The 13,899-nt window shown below is 36.9% G+C and overlaps 1 protein-coding gene across 1 annotated transcript in view; it reads left to right on the top strand.

Annotated features, from left to right (window-relative positions):
- Positions 1 to 13,899, top strand: part of cntn3a.2 (contactin 3a, tandem duplicate 2) — a 47,876-nt gene that overhangs the window by 19,641 nt on the left and 14,336 nt on the right. Inside the window, exons 9-13 of the mRNA XM_037684251.1 lie at positions 4,123 to 4,252; positions 4,773 to 4,923; positions 5,155 to 5,282; positions 6,533 to 6,702; positions 13,025 to 13,145. Of these exons, the coding sequence (XP_037540179.1) occupies positions 4,123 to 4,252; positions 4,773 to 4,923; positions 5,155 to 5,282; positions 6,533 to 6,702; positions 13,025 to 13,145 (700 nt within the window). The remainder of the gene's footprint in view (positions 1 to 4,122; positions 4,253 to 4,772; positions 4,924 to 5,154; positions 5,283 to 6,532; positions 6,703 to 13,024; positions 13,146 to 13,899) is intronic.

The raw sequence follows: 13,899 nt of genomic DNA, 5'->3' as shown, positions 1-13,899 counted from the left end.
CCCCCCCAAAAAAAAAGTGGAATTGCTTTTTTATTTTTTTATTTTTTTTGGTAATGATTTCTATTTGATTCCATTTAATATTTTAAGTTCAGCTTTTGTAAATTGTTGTTTTAAGATCTAATTATTAAATTTTAACTTTCTTTTTTAAACCATTTTACATGGTTTACATGGTTCATTTACATTATTTAAGTATTTCCTTGATATTTTATTTTTTTATTCTATTTAATTTGGTCTGTTTTTTCACAATTTAATTTATTTTTATGTGTCTAAGTTACTTTATCTGTTTGTTGTTGATCTTGCACTACAAATTATTTTGGATATTACTGCTGCAGTTCTTTGGAACCAAATATAATAAAGTGCATGACACTTTTGCTGTAAAATACATTGCATACTGGTGGTTTTTTTTTTTTCTTTTGTTACTTTTAGTACCACTATGATATATACATATAGGATAATGTAAAAAGGGCTGTCAGAGTTGTAATGAGTTTGTGTTAGGTGGTGAATGATCTGATCATCTGACTGTTGATTGTAGTAATCCACGTTATTAGCAGAAATAGAGGGCCCCATGGAGGATTGGGCTGGCACTGTGTCACATATACAGTAGTTTTGAGAGTCAACTTACAGTGTTTTAATTAAAATAATTGAATGAAATAAGCAAAATGTTACCCCATAAAATATGTTTTGTGCCTCAAAATAATTTAAAATGCATATTTGTTGGGAAACGTTTTGAAATTATAGGCTTGTGTTGGTGTCGATACACTGGTTTTTTTTTTTTTAACCATTTATTTTGTTTAATTGGAGTCCATCCATTTTTACCTGCTTTTTCTTTACCAGATGATTGCTGTGGTCTGATTCAGTTCACCACAAACAAAGAAAAGTATTTTTCCATGAGTTTGTACAATGTTGTTGTTTTTTTATTATTATTAGAAAGAAATGGCTGTAATATTCTATTAGTATTAGTATTCAAACAATACACATGGCTTAGAGATCACTGGCAGGATTAGCCCCCCTCAAACCATTTTAAATTCGATTTTAAAATCTTGTTAAACTTTCCTTTGGAAGCTGCTTTTTGTTCTTCTGGGCTGAAAACTTCAAGCCACTGGATGTGTACGTCCAAGTTTAGGTCTCTCCACCTTCTGGGTTCAGATCCAGACATCTAAAACAGTCATTCCAGGATCAGTTTAGAGCTCACCTGAAAAATATCTGTATTGTTTTGAACATGTGCCTCAACCTTATTGAAACAAAAACCTAAAATCATAGCACTTTAAAAAGGTTTTAATTGATGATTGCCATGTTTTCTTCATCTATCCCATGTCCAGACTAGTCTCCCACTTTGAAAATGAACTCATCCTCGTGTTTGACTGTAGACAGAGACGAGGCGATGTTCAGGGCCTGCTTCTGTTTTACTTGAAGGATGGAAAAATCCAGACAGAGGAATTGATGCCAAAAAGTTCAATCTGTGTTTCATCATATCGGGGGATTTTGCTTCTTTTGGTCTGAGGGTCTGTGGTCTGTCTTATGGCTTTCAGTGAGTAATGACTTCTGTCTGTCACTCTGTCATAAAGCCTTTAGAGATGGAGCGCTGCACTGATGGTTTTCTCATCTCCAGAAAGGAACTCTGGATCTCAGTCTTACTGATCACTGGTTTGTTGGATACCTGTCTGATCCAGGCCCTTAATCCTTCAGTATTACACTGTATATGTTTTTAGAAAGGTTTTTATTTCCTCCCTCACTTACACAATCCTGTCTCACGTGTGCAGGCACTCTCCTGATCTCATGCTTCACATATCCCATAAATTGATAGACTTCAGGGGTGTGCCCTCCTTAATATGTCCTGTGATTTCTAGGCACAGGTGTATTTAGATCCTTTTAACCTCCAAGGTAGTGATATAAAATATATAAAGATTTGCAAGTACAGTTTCAACTAAAACGTTTCAGTTTAAACAGAAAAAGGGAATTTATGTTTACATTGTTAGCTAAAGCTGTCATAAAATGTGTGCTGTCACAAACTGGCAGCCAGAATTAAAATAAATGAAACAGACTGACCTTAATTAACAGAAAAAAATGACTAATCAAATGTTGGCTAAACACTGTATGCCTAGAAATATTTTGTCCCTTAAGCAAAATTGTTGATGACCCCTGATTTAAAGGACAAGAGACAGAGGTTGGATGAATCAGAGCTGAGCTGCAAGTGCATATAAAAAGCATTTGAAAACATGTGAAATTAGGTAGTTTCTGTCTTTTCTTTTTCTTAAATGATAATAAAATGTACTACTTCAGGAACTATGTCACACCTGTAAGAAAAATCATATTTGATATATAAATGGGTCTTAAATATCAGACAACAAAAACTTTTTTTTAAATGGCTGAAATTGTTTATTTTTCTTCCAATAAATGAGCACAGTCATTAAAATAAATTAAACTAGAGAAATTACCTGCAAAAATTCATTCAACCTTTATTTATACAGGTTAAGGAGAGACCTGAAGTTTATATATATATATACATATATATATATATATTTCTATATATATATATATATATATATATATATATATATATATATATATATTTATATAATATATATATATATATATTTATATATATATATATAAATTTTTTAAGAGTGCTACAAAAAAAACAAAAAAACATAAGAACACACTTTTAGACAACTGACAGAATGAACAAAACACGTCTGCATGTTATAAACCTTCCAAAAAAAAACAACAGCATACAAACAAACACACAAAAACTCATACTTATCATGCATATTCAAAATTATATATCCTGGCAAACAGTGAGTTTCACAAGGTTACTACAGTTTGAGGTTCATCGCCTTTGATGTATTTCAGAAAAGAGTCCCATGTCTGGTCAAACTCAGCTCCTCTTTCTTCATTATACAGTCACAGTCTCTCCAGGTGCAACATGTTAAACATCTCTCCCATCCACAAAGCAAATGTCGAAACAAAATCCAGTTTCCACATACGTAAAATTAATTGAGACCTGAATTTTTAACAAAGGGTGATGACAACAGTGGACATCAACAACAACAATAGACAATCATAAAATATGTGTACAATGCATGCAAAAATGCAGTGTGAATGCTTACTGCAGAAGAACTTGCTGAAAAGCAACTGAAATTGACAAAAAAACATGCTGAAGTAGCTGAAATGCAGAATCCTAAAGAAAGCAGAAGAAATGAAGAAGTGCAGAAGAAAGCAGAAAGAACACATATTTGCTGAATTATGTTTAAAGAAGCAGAAATGAGCACAAGTGAAAATGATCTGAAAAGAGCTGAAATTAGCAACAAAAAAACTGCTGAAAATTGGCTAAAAAAACAGAAAGAAGCTTAAATTACCATTTGGAAGGGAAAGAGAACCTTTTTTGCTAAATTAGGCTGAAAAAAGTTTAAATGAGTACAAAAAATGTGGAAATAACTGAAAAACCTAAAATTAGCATAAAACAGCTAAATAGTAGTTAAAAAAATTGAAACTAGCAGAACTCCGCTGAAAGGAGCATAACAAGCTGAAATTGGCAGAAATAAGTTAATTAGGCTGAGTGTAGCAGAAATAATCACAAAATCTTGATTTTATCTGAGAACAGATGAAATTAGTTAAAAATGCAACAACAAAAAAAAGTTAGCTGAAAAGTTAGAACAAGCTTAAACCATCAGAATAAAGCAGAAAGAACATGTTTGCCCATTTAGGCTGAAAGAAGCAGAAATTAGCACAAAACGTGGATATTATCTGAAAAAAGGTGAAATTAGCACCAAAAAAACTGCTGAAAAGTAGCTAAAAAAGCAGAAAGAAGTTTAAATTGCTAGAAGGAAGTTGAGAGACCACATTTTTGCTGAATTGGGCTGAAAAAAGTTTAAATTTTTGCAAAAAATTTGGAATTAGCTGAAAAAGCTAAAATTAGCATAAAACAGCAAAATAGTAGCTGAAACAGTAGACAAAGCTGCAACTTGCAGAAATAAGCTGAAAGGAACTGCAATTAAAGCTGAAATGAGCAGAAATAAGTTGGAAGCACAAAAAATTTGTAGTTAGCAGAAACAATCATCTAACAATCAACCAATCAATTAATCTTTTAGGCAGTGATGGCTTTTTAATCTCTTTTTTTCACAGGATCGGATCCATGTGGAAGATGGAGTCATGTCAGTGTCTGTGCTGACACTCTCTGATGCCGCCATGTACCAGTGTGTGGCTGAGAATAAACACGGTGTCATATACTTTGCTGCTGAACTAATGGTTTTAGGTAGGATGGCATTTATCTTTAAATCCCCAAATCATTGTTACCAAAGAATCTAAAGGTCATCTTACTGTCTTGCCTAAAGGTTGCCTGGCTTAACAGATAAAGGGGTCAGTGAGGAGGATTTTGTGGGGGTCAAACACATTTAAAATAATCTTTCTTCTTGCGACAGTCTTTACTTTGATGTGATGTGGATGGAGTGATAAATACCTCTCTCTGTAGTGATAAACTTATGTATATTTCAGTTGATTTGTTTAAAAGTTTTCTTTTCACACTGAATTTCTTATATCTAGCCATTATCAGACACTTTGATTCAAAGCGGCTTACAACGGGAATGAAATGAAATTTAAAAAATCTCAAATTTTGCCTTGTTTTTCTATTTAACTCCTTCTACAGCCTTTTAAAATGTCCGTTTCAGTCACTGTAGCATTTAATGATTTTCTCAGATTGAATTACAGCTTGCTTCAAATGCCTTGTGAGATTTACTGCAGTCTTGTACTAAAGACAGTTTACTGCTTCCCATCAGCTTCTCCTCCAGACTTCACAGGCAATGTCCTCAGAGCTTTGCTCAAAGCCAAGGCAGGAACTACAGTCACTCTGGACTGTAAACCCAAAGCCTATCCCACAGCAAGCATCTTATGGAAGAAAGGAAACCTGCCTATCCACATGAACGACAGGTAATCACAGAAACAATTGAGTATTCTTCTCTGTGAATCTAATTAAAATAGCATTGGCAGTTTCTCCCTCCTCTGCACCCTCGGTCTAATCAATAACGACTGCGCGTATACACACTTTCTAACTAAAAGATGTCTTCCATATTACAAAACACTGACAAAAATGAAGTCATTGTTTGTATGATGATTAAAAAGGTTTTTGTTCCTGCCGTCTCTGTTTGCACACTCCTATAGGATCACGCTTTCCCCCGATGGAACTCTGAGACTTGCAAATGTGAGCAAATCTGATGCAGGCAGCTACACGTGCTTCGCTAGGAATAGATTTGGGATGTCAAGTACAACTGGAAGGCTCCTGGTTACGGGTGAGCTCTCCAATTATTGCTGGGGTTTTTTTGTGCGGGGCACTTCACTTAGTAAGCAGAATTTACGACTCAGCACAAATTAACATAAGAAAAAGACACTGCGTTGAGGTTAAAAACTGAAATTTGGCTCTGAGGAGTGTCAAAACTTTTGGATTGCTCCTTCTGAAATGCACTTAATGTAACTTAATGGTTAAGTTGCGTTAAAAAAAGCTCATCTTTCAGTCGTTTTGTCCTGCAACATTTGTGCAGCAGCTGCCATAATCCGCCTCAGAATGCTTTTGACAAAGTACTTGAACACTGTTTGCCTCAAAGCGGCTGAAACAACCAATTTACTGCAGCAAATGAAAGTGCCTTGAGTGGAAGCAATGAAAGCATTAGAGAGGTGGTGTCATGGAGGTTGTTATTGTTGGGCGTGTTTGTTTGTTGTTGCTGCTGTTTATTTGTTTGTTTGGTTTTCATGCTGGAGTGACAGCTTAGTGTTCTCAGTTTCCATCCATCCATTCATCCATCCATCCATTATCTTTGCCTGCTTCTTACTTTTCTGTTTCCTATTGGTTTTTATTAATCAGCTGAGTGATATTGTCTGCTGCGTAGATTGCCAAGGCCAGTTATTTCTTTTAACATCTCTAGTATTTCTCACAGTCATAAAGCAGTCAGGGCCACGCAGCTTCTACCAAAACATTGATTCTCACCAGTCTAAGAACGTAGTGGAGTTTTTTTGGGGGGGGCATGTAATCTTTTTCCTTCCTCTTGACTATCATTGTAAGGTAAGATGTAAGAGAACAAGTCCTCTTCCTTTGTGTTGTACCTTCTTTATTTGATTCCTGCAGATTCATTATCTTGGCTTTTGAAGCACAGAGGGGCTTCTCTAAATGATTGCTTTAGTAGACTTTAAAGCTGTGCTTCTCATTTTGGTACCAGCTCCACTGAGGAGCCCATTATGCGAAGTTTTATCTGATCAGCAGTGCATTGCAATTTCTATCAGGATTTCAGAAGATTATATGAGCTGTGTCATCCTATTACCCATTTTAGTGGTGGCAGGCTGCATGTAATCACACAATATTTGACTGAGACTTTTATGAGACCTTCCTTTATAACGTCAACACAGCTAAGCTTGTGATTCACTGTTTTACACAGCATGTTCTTGTGTTTTAGTAAGTGTTGCATTACGACTTCTGGTACAGTTAAATCAACAGCACCTCATGTGCAACTCCCAGATTTAAAAACTTTTTATTTTTTTTCTGTGACAGACCCAACCAGATTTATCCAGGGTCCAGTGGACATGGAAATCATTGTAGGTGAGAGCGTTGTGTTGCCCTGTCAGGTCATCAGTGACCCCGTCCTTGATGTGTCCTTTTCCTGGGCTTTTAATGGACAGCTGATCACCAATGGAGACGGTCACTTTGAGCTGGTGGGTGTGGTAAGTGATCCTTTGTTTAAAAGTCAATCCATAATCGCTGATTGTAATCCTAAGACATAAGGAAGGTTGACAGCTTTTTTATGAATTAAATTTGTTTCTTTTATTTTGACTCTTCAAGCTACTTTTCTACTGATTTTAAATAAAAGCAAAAATAGGTGATTGGGAAATTTGGGCTGATGCTTAAGGTAGGGAGCCTTAGCAGGATTAACACTGGGCTCAAAACCATGTGTGCCCTCTCAGACTTGTCCTGAAGTATAACTTTTGGATGACATTGTCACAAAAACACTGTCAGCTTAAAAAAAATAAGATTTTTTTTTAATACTTGGAGGCATAGAGATTAGAACAAAAATAGTCTTGTCGCGTTCCGTTTATCTCTGAAGTCAGGATCTGAGAATAATGTCATATACAACATAACAGAGTTCCAGTTACAACTCCAAACTAGAACTGCAAGCAGTTATTATCGGCGTCCAAGCCACTTGAAGCATGTCAACCATGGCACATGCCCCAACATACTGCCAACGGATTGTATATCACAGATTTGTGGCATAATGAGGAGTAATCATAAGGTGTATTTGAGGACCTGAAGTCTCTAAAGCTTTCTATGCTAGTGTATTTATTTTACCACACACATACAGTATACACATACACACACAGCCTTTGAGTGTGAGGGTCCTGTTCAGTATCGTAACTGTTCCTAGGAATGCGCTTTTCTGGACAGAGATCTCTGAGGTTTTTACTGGGATCTGTTGGAGCCACTCGTCCAGTTCTGGGGTCACAGCACCAAGTGCTTCAATGACCACTGGGACTACTGACACTTTAACCTCACCACAACTTCTGGATTTCCTTTTTCAGCCCTCGGTGTTTCTCCAGCTTCTCGTACTCCTTCTTCCTGATGTTAGAGACACTTGAGATTGTCACATCTATCACCACTGCATCCTTCTTTTGTTTGTCGAACACCACAATGCCCGGTTGGTTTGCCCTCACCTGTTTGTTGGTCTGGATCTGGAAGTGCTACAGTATCTTAGCCCATCCATTCTCCACTACCCTTGGTGGTATCTTTCACTTTGACTGTGGGACCGTCAGTCCATACTCGGCACAGATGTTTCCAGCCATTTGGCTATGGTGTTCCATGTATGCTTTGTCTGCCTGGATCTTGTATCCTGCTTTTCCCATATATATTTGTGTATAATGCAATCTCAAGTATAATGCAACCTCATTTTTAATAGCTTGAAAAGCATGGAAAAATATAATCTTAATGCTACCCCTAATTTCATTCAGAGATCAGAATTTTTCAGCATTTGTGGTCTGTATACCTATCAATAAAATGATACATGATGATTGTGGTATCAATTTTTTCCCTGTTTATTTTAACAACACATGTTGTTTTGCATTTATAATGAGAAGCCATGTTCTAGCAAACAACTTTGCAGGCAGTCAACCAGAGAGCACCAGGGGGAAAAGCATAGTTTTGTGTATGTCACTATTCTCCTTTACATGTTTTGTGTGGTGGAAATTTACTTCTGTGTAAAATGAATCCCAAATTCATGGATGATTTTTGGGATTAAATTTTTCACATTATACATAAATAAATATGGAAAGTGTTGGACTGTCTCTGGGGCATCTTTGCACAGCCTGCATCTTGGGTCGTGTCTGGTATGGTAGACACTGGCCTCTATTGTTCGTGTGCTGAGGGCCTGTTCTTGTACTGCTATGATTAGTGCCTCTGCACTGTCTTTCGTTCCAGCTCTCTCTAACAACTGGTAGGATTTGTTGATATCAGCCACATTCTCAATCTGCCAGTGGTATTTGATTGGTTTATCATTTTTGCAATGATCTGGCTGAGGGCATTCAGGCCTATGCAGAACATGACTGGGGACAGTGTGTCATCTTGGTATATGCCACATTTGCTGACTTGTGCAATTTGATTTGAATTGGCCTCTAGATTTTTCGTCTACATTCTTGGTCAAATTGTTGATGTCCTGTTGATGTTGTATTGTTTCAAGAAGTTCAGTATCCATGTATGTGACACTAAGTCATAAGCTTTCCTGTAGTCAATCCAGGCAGTGCACAGGTTTTTGTGTCTGGTCTTACAGTATTGAGCTATGGTTCTGTCGACCAGTAACTGGTGTTTGGCTCCCCTGGTGTTGTCAGTTCTCATCTGTGTTTTGCTCAGGTATTGACCCATATGTCTATTCATCTTTGGTGGGACACTTCCATTAGCAGCTGGTTCATCTGTGATGTTAGGTGTTCATGGAGAGCAGTTCATTTCTTTAGCCAATGGGTGTGAATCATATCAGGCTCAGGTGCAGTCCAGCTGTTCATTTCTGAGGCTCTGCATTAGATGCCTGCTACTGTAATGAGCACTGGTTCTCTTTCTGGGAGATTACTGTGTTGAGATCTTAGATCTTGTAGCCATGGGGCATCATTTATGTGTGATGCCTTCTTCTCCCATATCCTTTTACAGTACTGATTAGTCTCAACTTTGAGTGGATATACTCTTAAGTTGTACCTCTGCCATTGAGAGTACACTAGATGGTGTGGCAGAGAATATCTTTCTTATTCTCCTGGCTTCTGCTTTCTGAGTGTACCACTTTAGTTGAGTAGCCAGAGCTTTGAGGTGTTTTTTCTATGCATTTTCTAGACTTGTTGGACATGGGAAATAGTATTTTTGTGGTAGCTCTTTGTTCATCACATGCTTCTGTTGTTCTGACAGGTAGATGATCTATCTCCATGTTGCCTTGATCTTAGCTTCCAGCTTCCTTCTCCATGGTGGGCAATGTTCCATATTAATTGACTTGGTCTTATAGCCAGGCAAGTTAAGGATCACTGTGGCTTTTGTATATACCAGCTTATTGGTCACTGTGATAGTGTCTGTAGGGATACTTAGCAACTTTCACAAAGTATGTTTTTGTCACTTAGTCTTGCTTAGCTTGGTCACAATCTTCATTCTCAGGTCAGCTGCCCTTGTCCTCTGGGCTTTTCAATGGGGCTTGGTACCCATACTCTGATTGTGTGGATGATGGTATAGCTCCTCTCCTGGCTCCCCATTGCCGTAGCAACTTTGTTGTACCTTGTCAATCTCTAGGTGTGATAGCATATTCCTCACTCAAATGTTAGGTCCAAATATGTTTCTGGGTCAATCTGGATGATGGGTTTTGAAGTTGATAGTTCCCGCATCCTTCCCATATAGCCCCTCTTTCTAGGCTTGCTCACATAGTAAAATTCCAACAGTTTTAGGTTATCTGCCCTTGTCCATGAAAGTTCCAGTAGCCCGTTTCTCATCAGAATGTCCTGGTTCCTGGACGTGGACCTTGTTAATCTGGACAACGTCCAAGTTGGCATGTCTTCAATATTTTATCTCTCCCGCATAGTGTAAATGAGATTTTTCTCTTTCATTGAAAAACTAGCCTAACTTACTAGCATTTAGCTGTTTTTAAGACTTCCTCACTAAAAATTTTATATTTTAAAATTAAATAAATTTGAGTACCAGAACATATTTGTTTTATATCAGAGATGATGTCCTGTAAATGTTAGCTCTGTAGGTCAAATGTGTGATTTTTAATGATTGTCTTAGTCTCAAAAAGCCACGCCTACTTTTGCCAATCATTGCCACACTGAACCAAACAACTTAGGTTGTGGTCATAGGCAAGTACATTCTATATCATAGCAATCACCATAAGGATTTTTGAGATATAAACAATTTGTAACCATTGTAAGTCAATATACTTTGTAAATCAAAAGTCCTTTTGAAACAAACAAAAAAAATCACTTAACATGGCAAGACTGTTAAATTCTGAAAATATTCCTTAATAACAGGTTATGGCTTGTTTATTTACACCATTTTTAAGCCCCTCAGATCTAAAATGTTCTATAGAAAATAATTTGATTATATAGCATTGAATAAAAAAAATATATAAATATAAATGATCAAGTATTTTTAAACAAAAATCAAATGATTTGACCAAGTTTGACACACTCTACAGGATTGTGATTTTTTTTTTCTTCTTCTTCAAGACCATATAGGCCATGTCCACTTGTATTTAATTATCGTTTAGATGTTAGCTCAGGTCACTGTTCTAGGTCAGTGCAACATTTCATTGATAACCATTCAGCCATTTTTGTGGGAAATTATGTGGTTTATAGTACCCCCAATGAACGATGGTCAAATCTGGTACACTGTTTCCTAATACAGTAGTCCCTCGCTACTTTGCGGTTTGTTTATCTCAGACTCGATCTATCGTGGTTTTTTAAAGTAAGATTGGACATGACACACAACTGGCTGATTGATGGATGAGATGCATGATCAGCATGAAATTTTCATTTTAAATAAATTATTTTAAATTATTTAGCAATTGCTGCACCTGTGTGCAGCCCACAGCTGCAGAAAAAGCTCCCTCCTGCACCTACCTCTGTGCAGCCCACACTGCAGGATAAACTTCCTCCTACAGCTAATCAGCTGATCTCCGCTCTGCTGCAGAGAAGTGGGCATGGCCGAGAGAGCTGGCAGATCTTGACCATGCCCAGAGAGGCAGAGAGCAGACAAGGCAGAGAGCTGAAATCACGAAATTCTGTGCTTTTTTAGAACGCTTAGAGTTTAGAAACATTGTTTAGAATATTGCAAGAGTGTGGGAAAGGTTTATAACACTAACACCTCAATATATGTATATATATATACTAAAATAAACTACTACTTACTACTTGTACAATTCCTACTTGGTGGTTTTTCACTTATCGCGGGGCTTTAGGGGATAGATCCCCCACGATTAACGAGGGACTACTGTAGCGGCTGTAAAGTCACAAATCATGTGTACCACTGATTTAATAAAATACAAACCAATAAAAATAATTTAAAAAATGTATTACTGCATCTTTCACATCATTTCATGCTCAAGGCAGCCATATTATATTTTGAGATTAGGGTTAGCCAGAAATTTCCAACTTTTCAAGTCTAAATTCTGACTTTATGGAAGATTATGTCTGAAAGTTCTGACTTGGAAATCTCATATTCCATATTATGAGTACAAGAAGAACTTCATTATTATACAACCTGCACATTTCACAAGTGCTCACTGTCATGGTTTAATAACAGCATTTTGCCCACAGACTTGACTAACTTTAAATCAGCTTATAATGTCTAGACATTGACCGATTTTTATTTTTTTTTTTAAACAGTCAAAGATAGAATTGGCCTAACTAATTAATTGGCCTAACTGATTTTTCAGTCAACCCACCTCATTCTTACTCCTTTAAAACTCTAGTTTTACTGGAGCTGGTTTGATGCTATGTATTGTGCAACTTTAAGTCTTCTCTGTGGAGTACAAAAGCTGCATGGTGAAGTAAAAATATGTGAAAGGAAGTGCAAATGGATCAATAAAGGCCTCCATGCTTCCAATTGTACTTTTTGTGAATAGAAACAAGACAGTCCCTATGTTAAAAAATAACACTTCCCACGGAAAAATCATTATGTAGGTAATACACTAGTGCTTAGCCATTGTGACAGGTTGAATTCTTTGTGAGTACTCCTTTACCAGCTCAGTCTCAGCTCAGCTACTTTTTTAATACTTTGGCTCACAATGAATTTCACTGTGACATGGCCTGCTGCACAGCCTCACATAACAGAAAGTGGATGTACATTATTAGATGTGTCTTTTAAAGGAATCAAAGCATGGCAAATGCCCAAATGACAAAACACTTCCTCACACCCTTGAGATTAGCCATTCTTCTTGTGTCTCTTTTCTGACAATGTTCTTATCTGAAAAGAGACTTCTTACCCAGAAATACCAGAAATGTCTCCGGTCCAAAGAGATTATCAACTTAACTTTGCTGCTTCAGGGAGTTTAATTTCCATAATTAAACCACATTGGCTCTATTGCGGTATTCTCCTGCCAATGCCAGCAGAACGATTTCACCACTAATTCACCATTCCATGCTCATGGGTATCCTCTCAGATCAGAATGTAGGGAGCCTTTTTTCTCTCCATAACTGAGAGAAAACTGTGCAAATTGCTTTTGCAGTAGATCTTTGCAATGTGTCTTAAAGGTCAACTGATGACCTCTTAAAAGCTAGTGAAAAAACAGCAACCTTGTCAAACAAACAAAAAAAAATCTGCAGTCACAGTAAGCAACTTTGTTCCCTTTACTTTCCACACCTGCTAAACTGCTGCTTGTGACCTGATATACTCGGAAACGTTGTTCAAAAGAATACCAGAACCTCAGAAAATCCTTGGAACCACTGTTTACCTTATACATGCTTCACCAAACTCTTTAATAAGCTGTCTGTTGTCTTTCATGCTGTACATAGAAACTTATCTTCTCCTCTGTAGCAGAGAACAGCGGGAGATCTTATGATCAGGAACATTCAGCTTAACCATGCTGGCAAATATATCTGCGTGGTGGACACAGACGTGGAGAGCCTGTCAGCTGTGGCTGTATTGATTGTCAAAGGTAAGAAAACTCTCCCTGCTTGGCACTTGCTAATTAAAACCAGGCTTGTGGATTTTTAGATTGGTTCTCCTTTAACAGGAGAGAATCAAACTAGTCTTTACAGCAGGGTATCCAAAGTGTGGCCCGAGGGCCATTTGTGGTCCTTGTAGTGATTTTGTGTGGCCCTAAACTGCAATTAAAGAATGGTATAACTTTGACCCACAGGCTTAAGAGGTTGATGCATATGTAGATCTTCTTTAGATTTGATGGTGATGTTTTTAAAATTTTTAGGTTTAACATCAAATCAGATTCAACAAATCTTCTCAAAATAAGCAATTTTAAGTACTTTACGCATATTTAGCTATAATTAATGTCTTTATCCTAGAACAAACCTTCACTGACCTACAAAAAATATAATTTTGGATAATAATTTATAAAACTTGGTTAAATATAACAACTGTTTTCAAAGAAAATATTTTCAGTTGATTTAATAATCGATGGGTTATAGAAATTGTACATTTTTAAAAGAATATATAGTGGTATCATCGACATTCAAGTTGATCAACTTTATCAGTGTCCCTTCAAACCTTCCATGAATCTGTTTCAGTGACTGCCAGCTGGACGGTTTTTCAGAACTTCTATGACCCTTTTGGGTCATCCATGGTCCAAACGGGTGTTTGATTTCCACCCCATTTTTTAAAGAACAGCTACTCATTTTAGGCTTTTGTCTTGAAAATAAACAAAAATTACTTTCCAAGCAGAAGAAAACAAATAA

The sequence above is a fragment of the Nematolebias whitei genome, chromosome 11 (assembly GCF_014905685.2).
Source record: "Nematolebias whitei isolate Nwh7 chromosome 11, NemWhi1, whole genome shotgun sequence".
Lineage (NCBI taxonomy): Eukaryota > Metazoa > Chordata > Actinopteri > Cyprinodontiformes > Rivulidae > Nematolebias > Nematolebias whitei.
The sequence above is the reverse complement of the archived record's forward strand: the minus strand, read 5'-3'. Positions and strand labels throughout refer to the sequence as shown.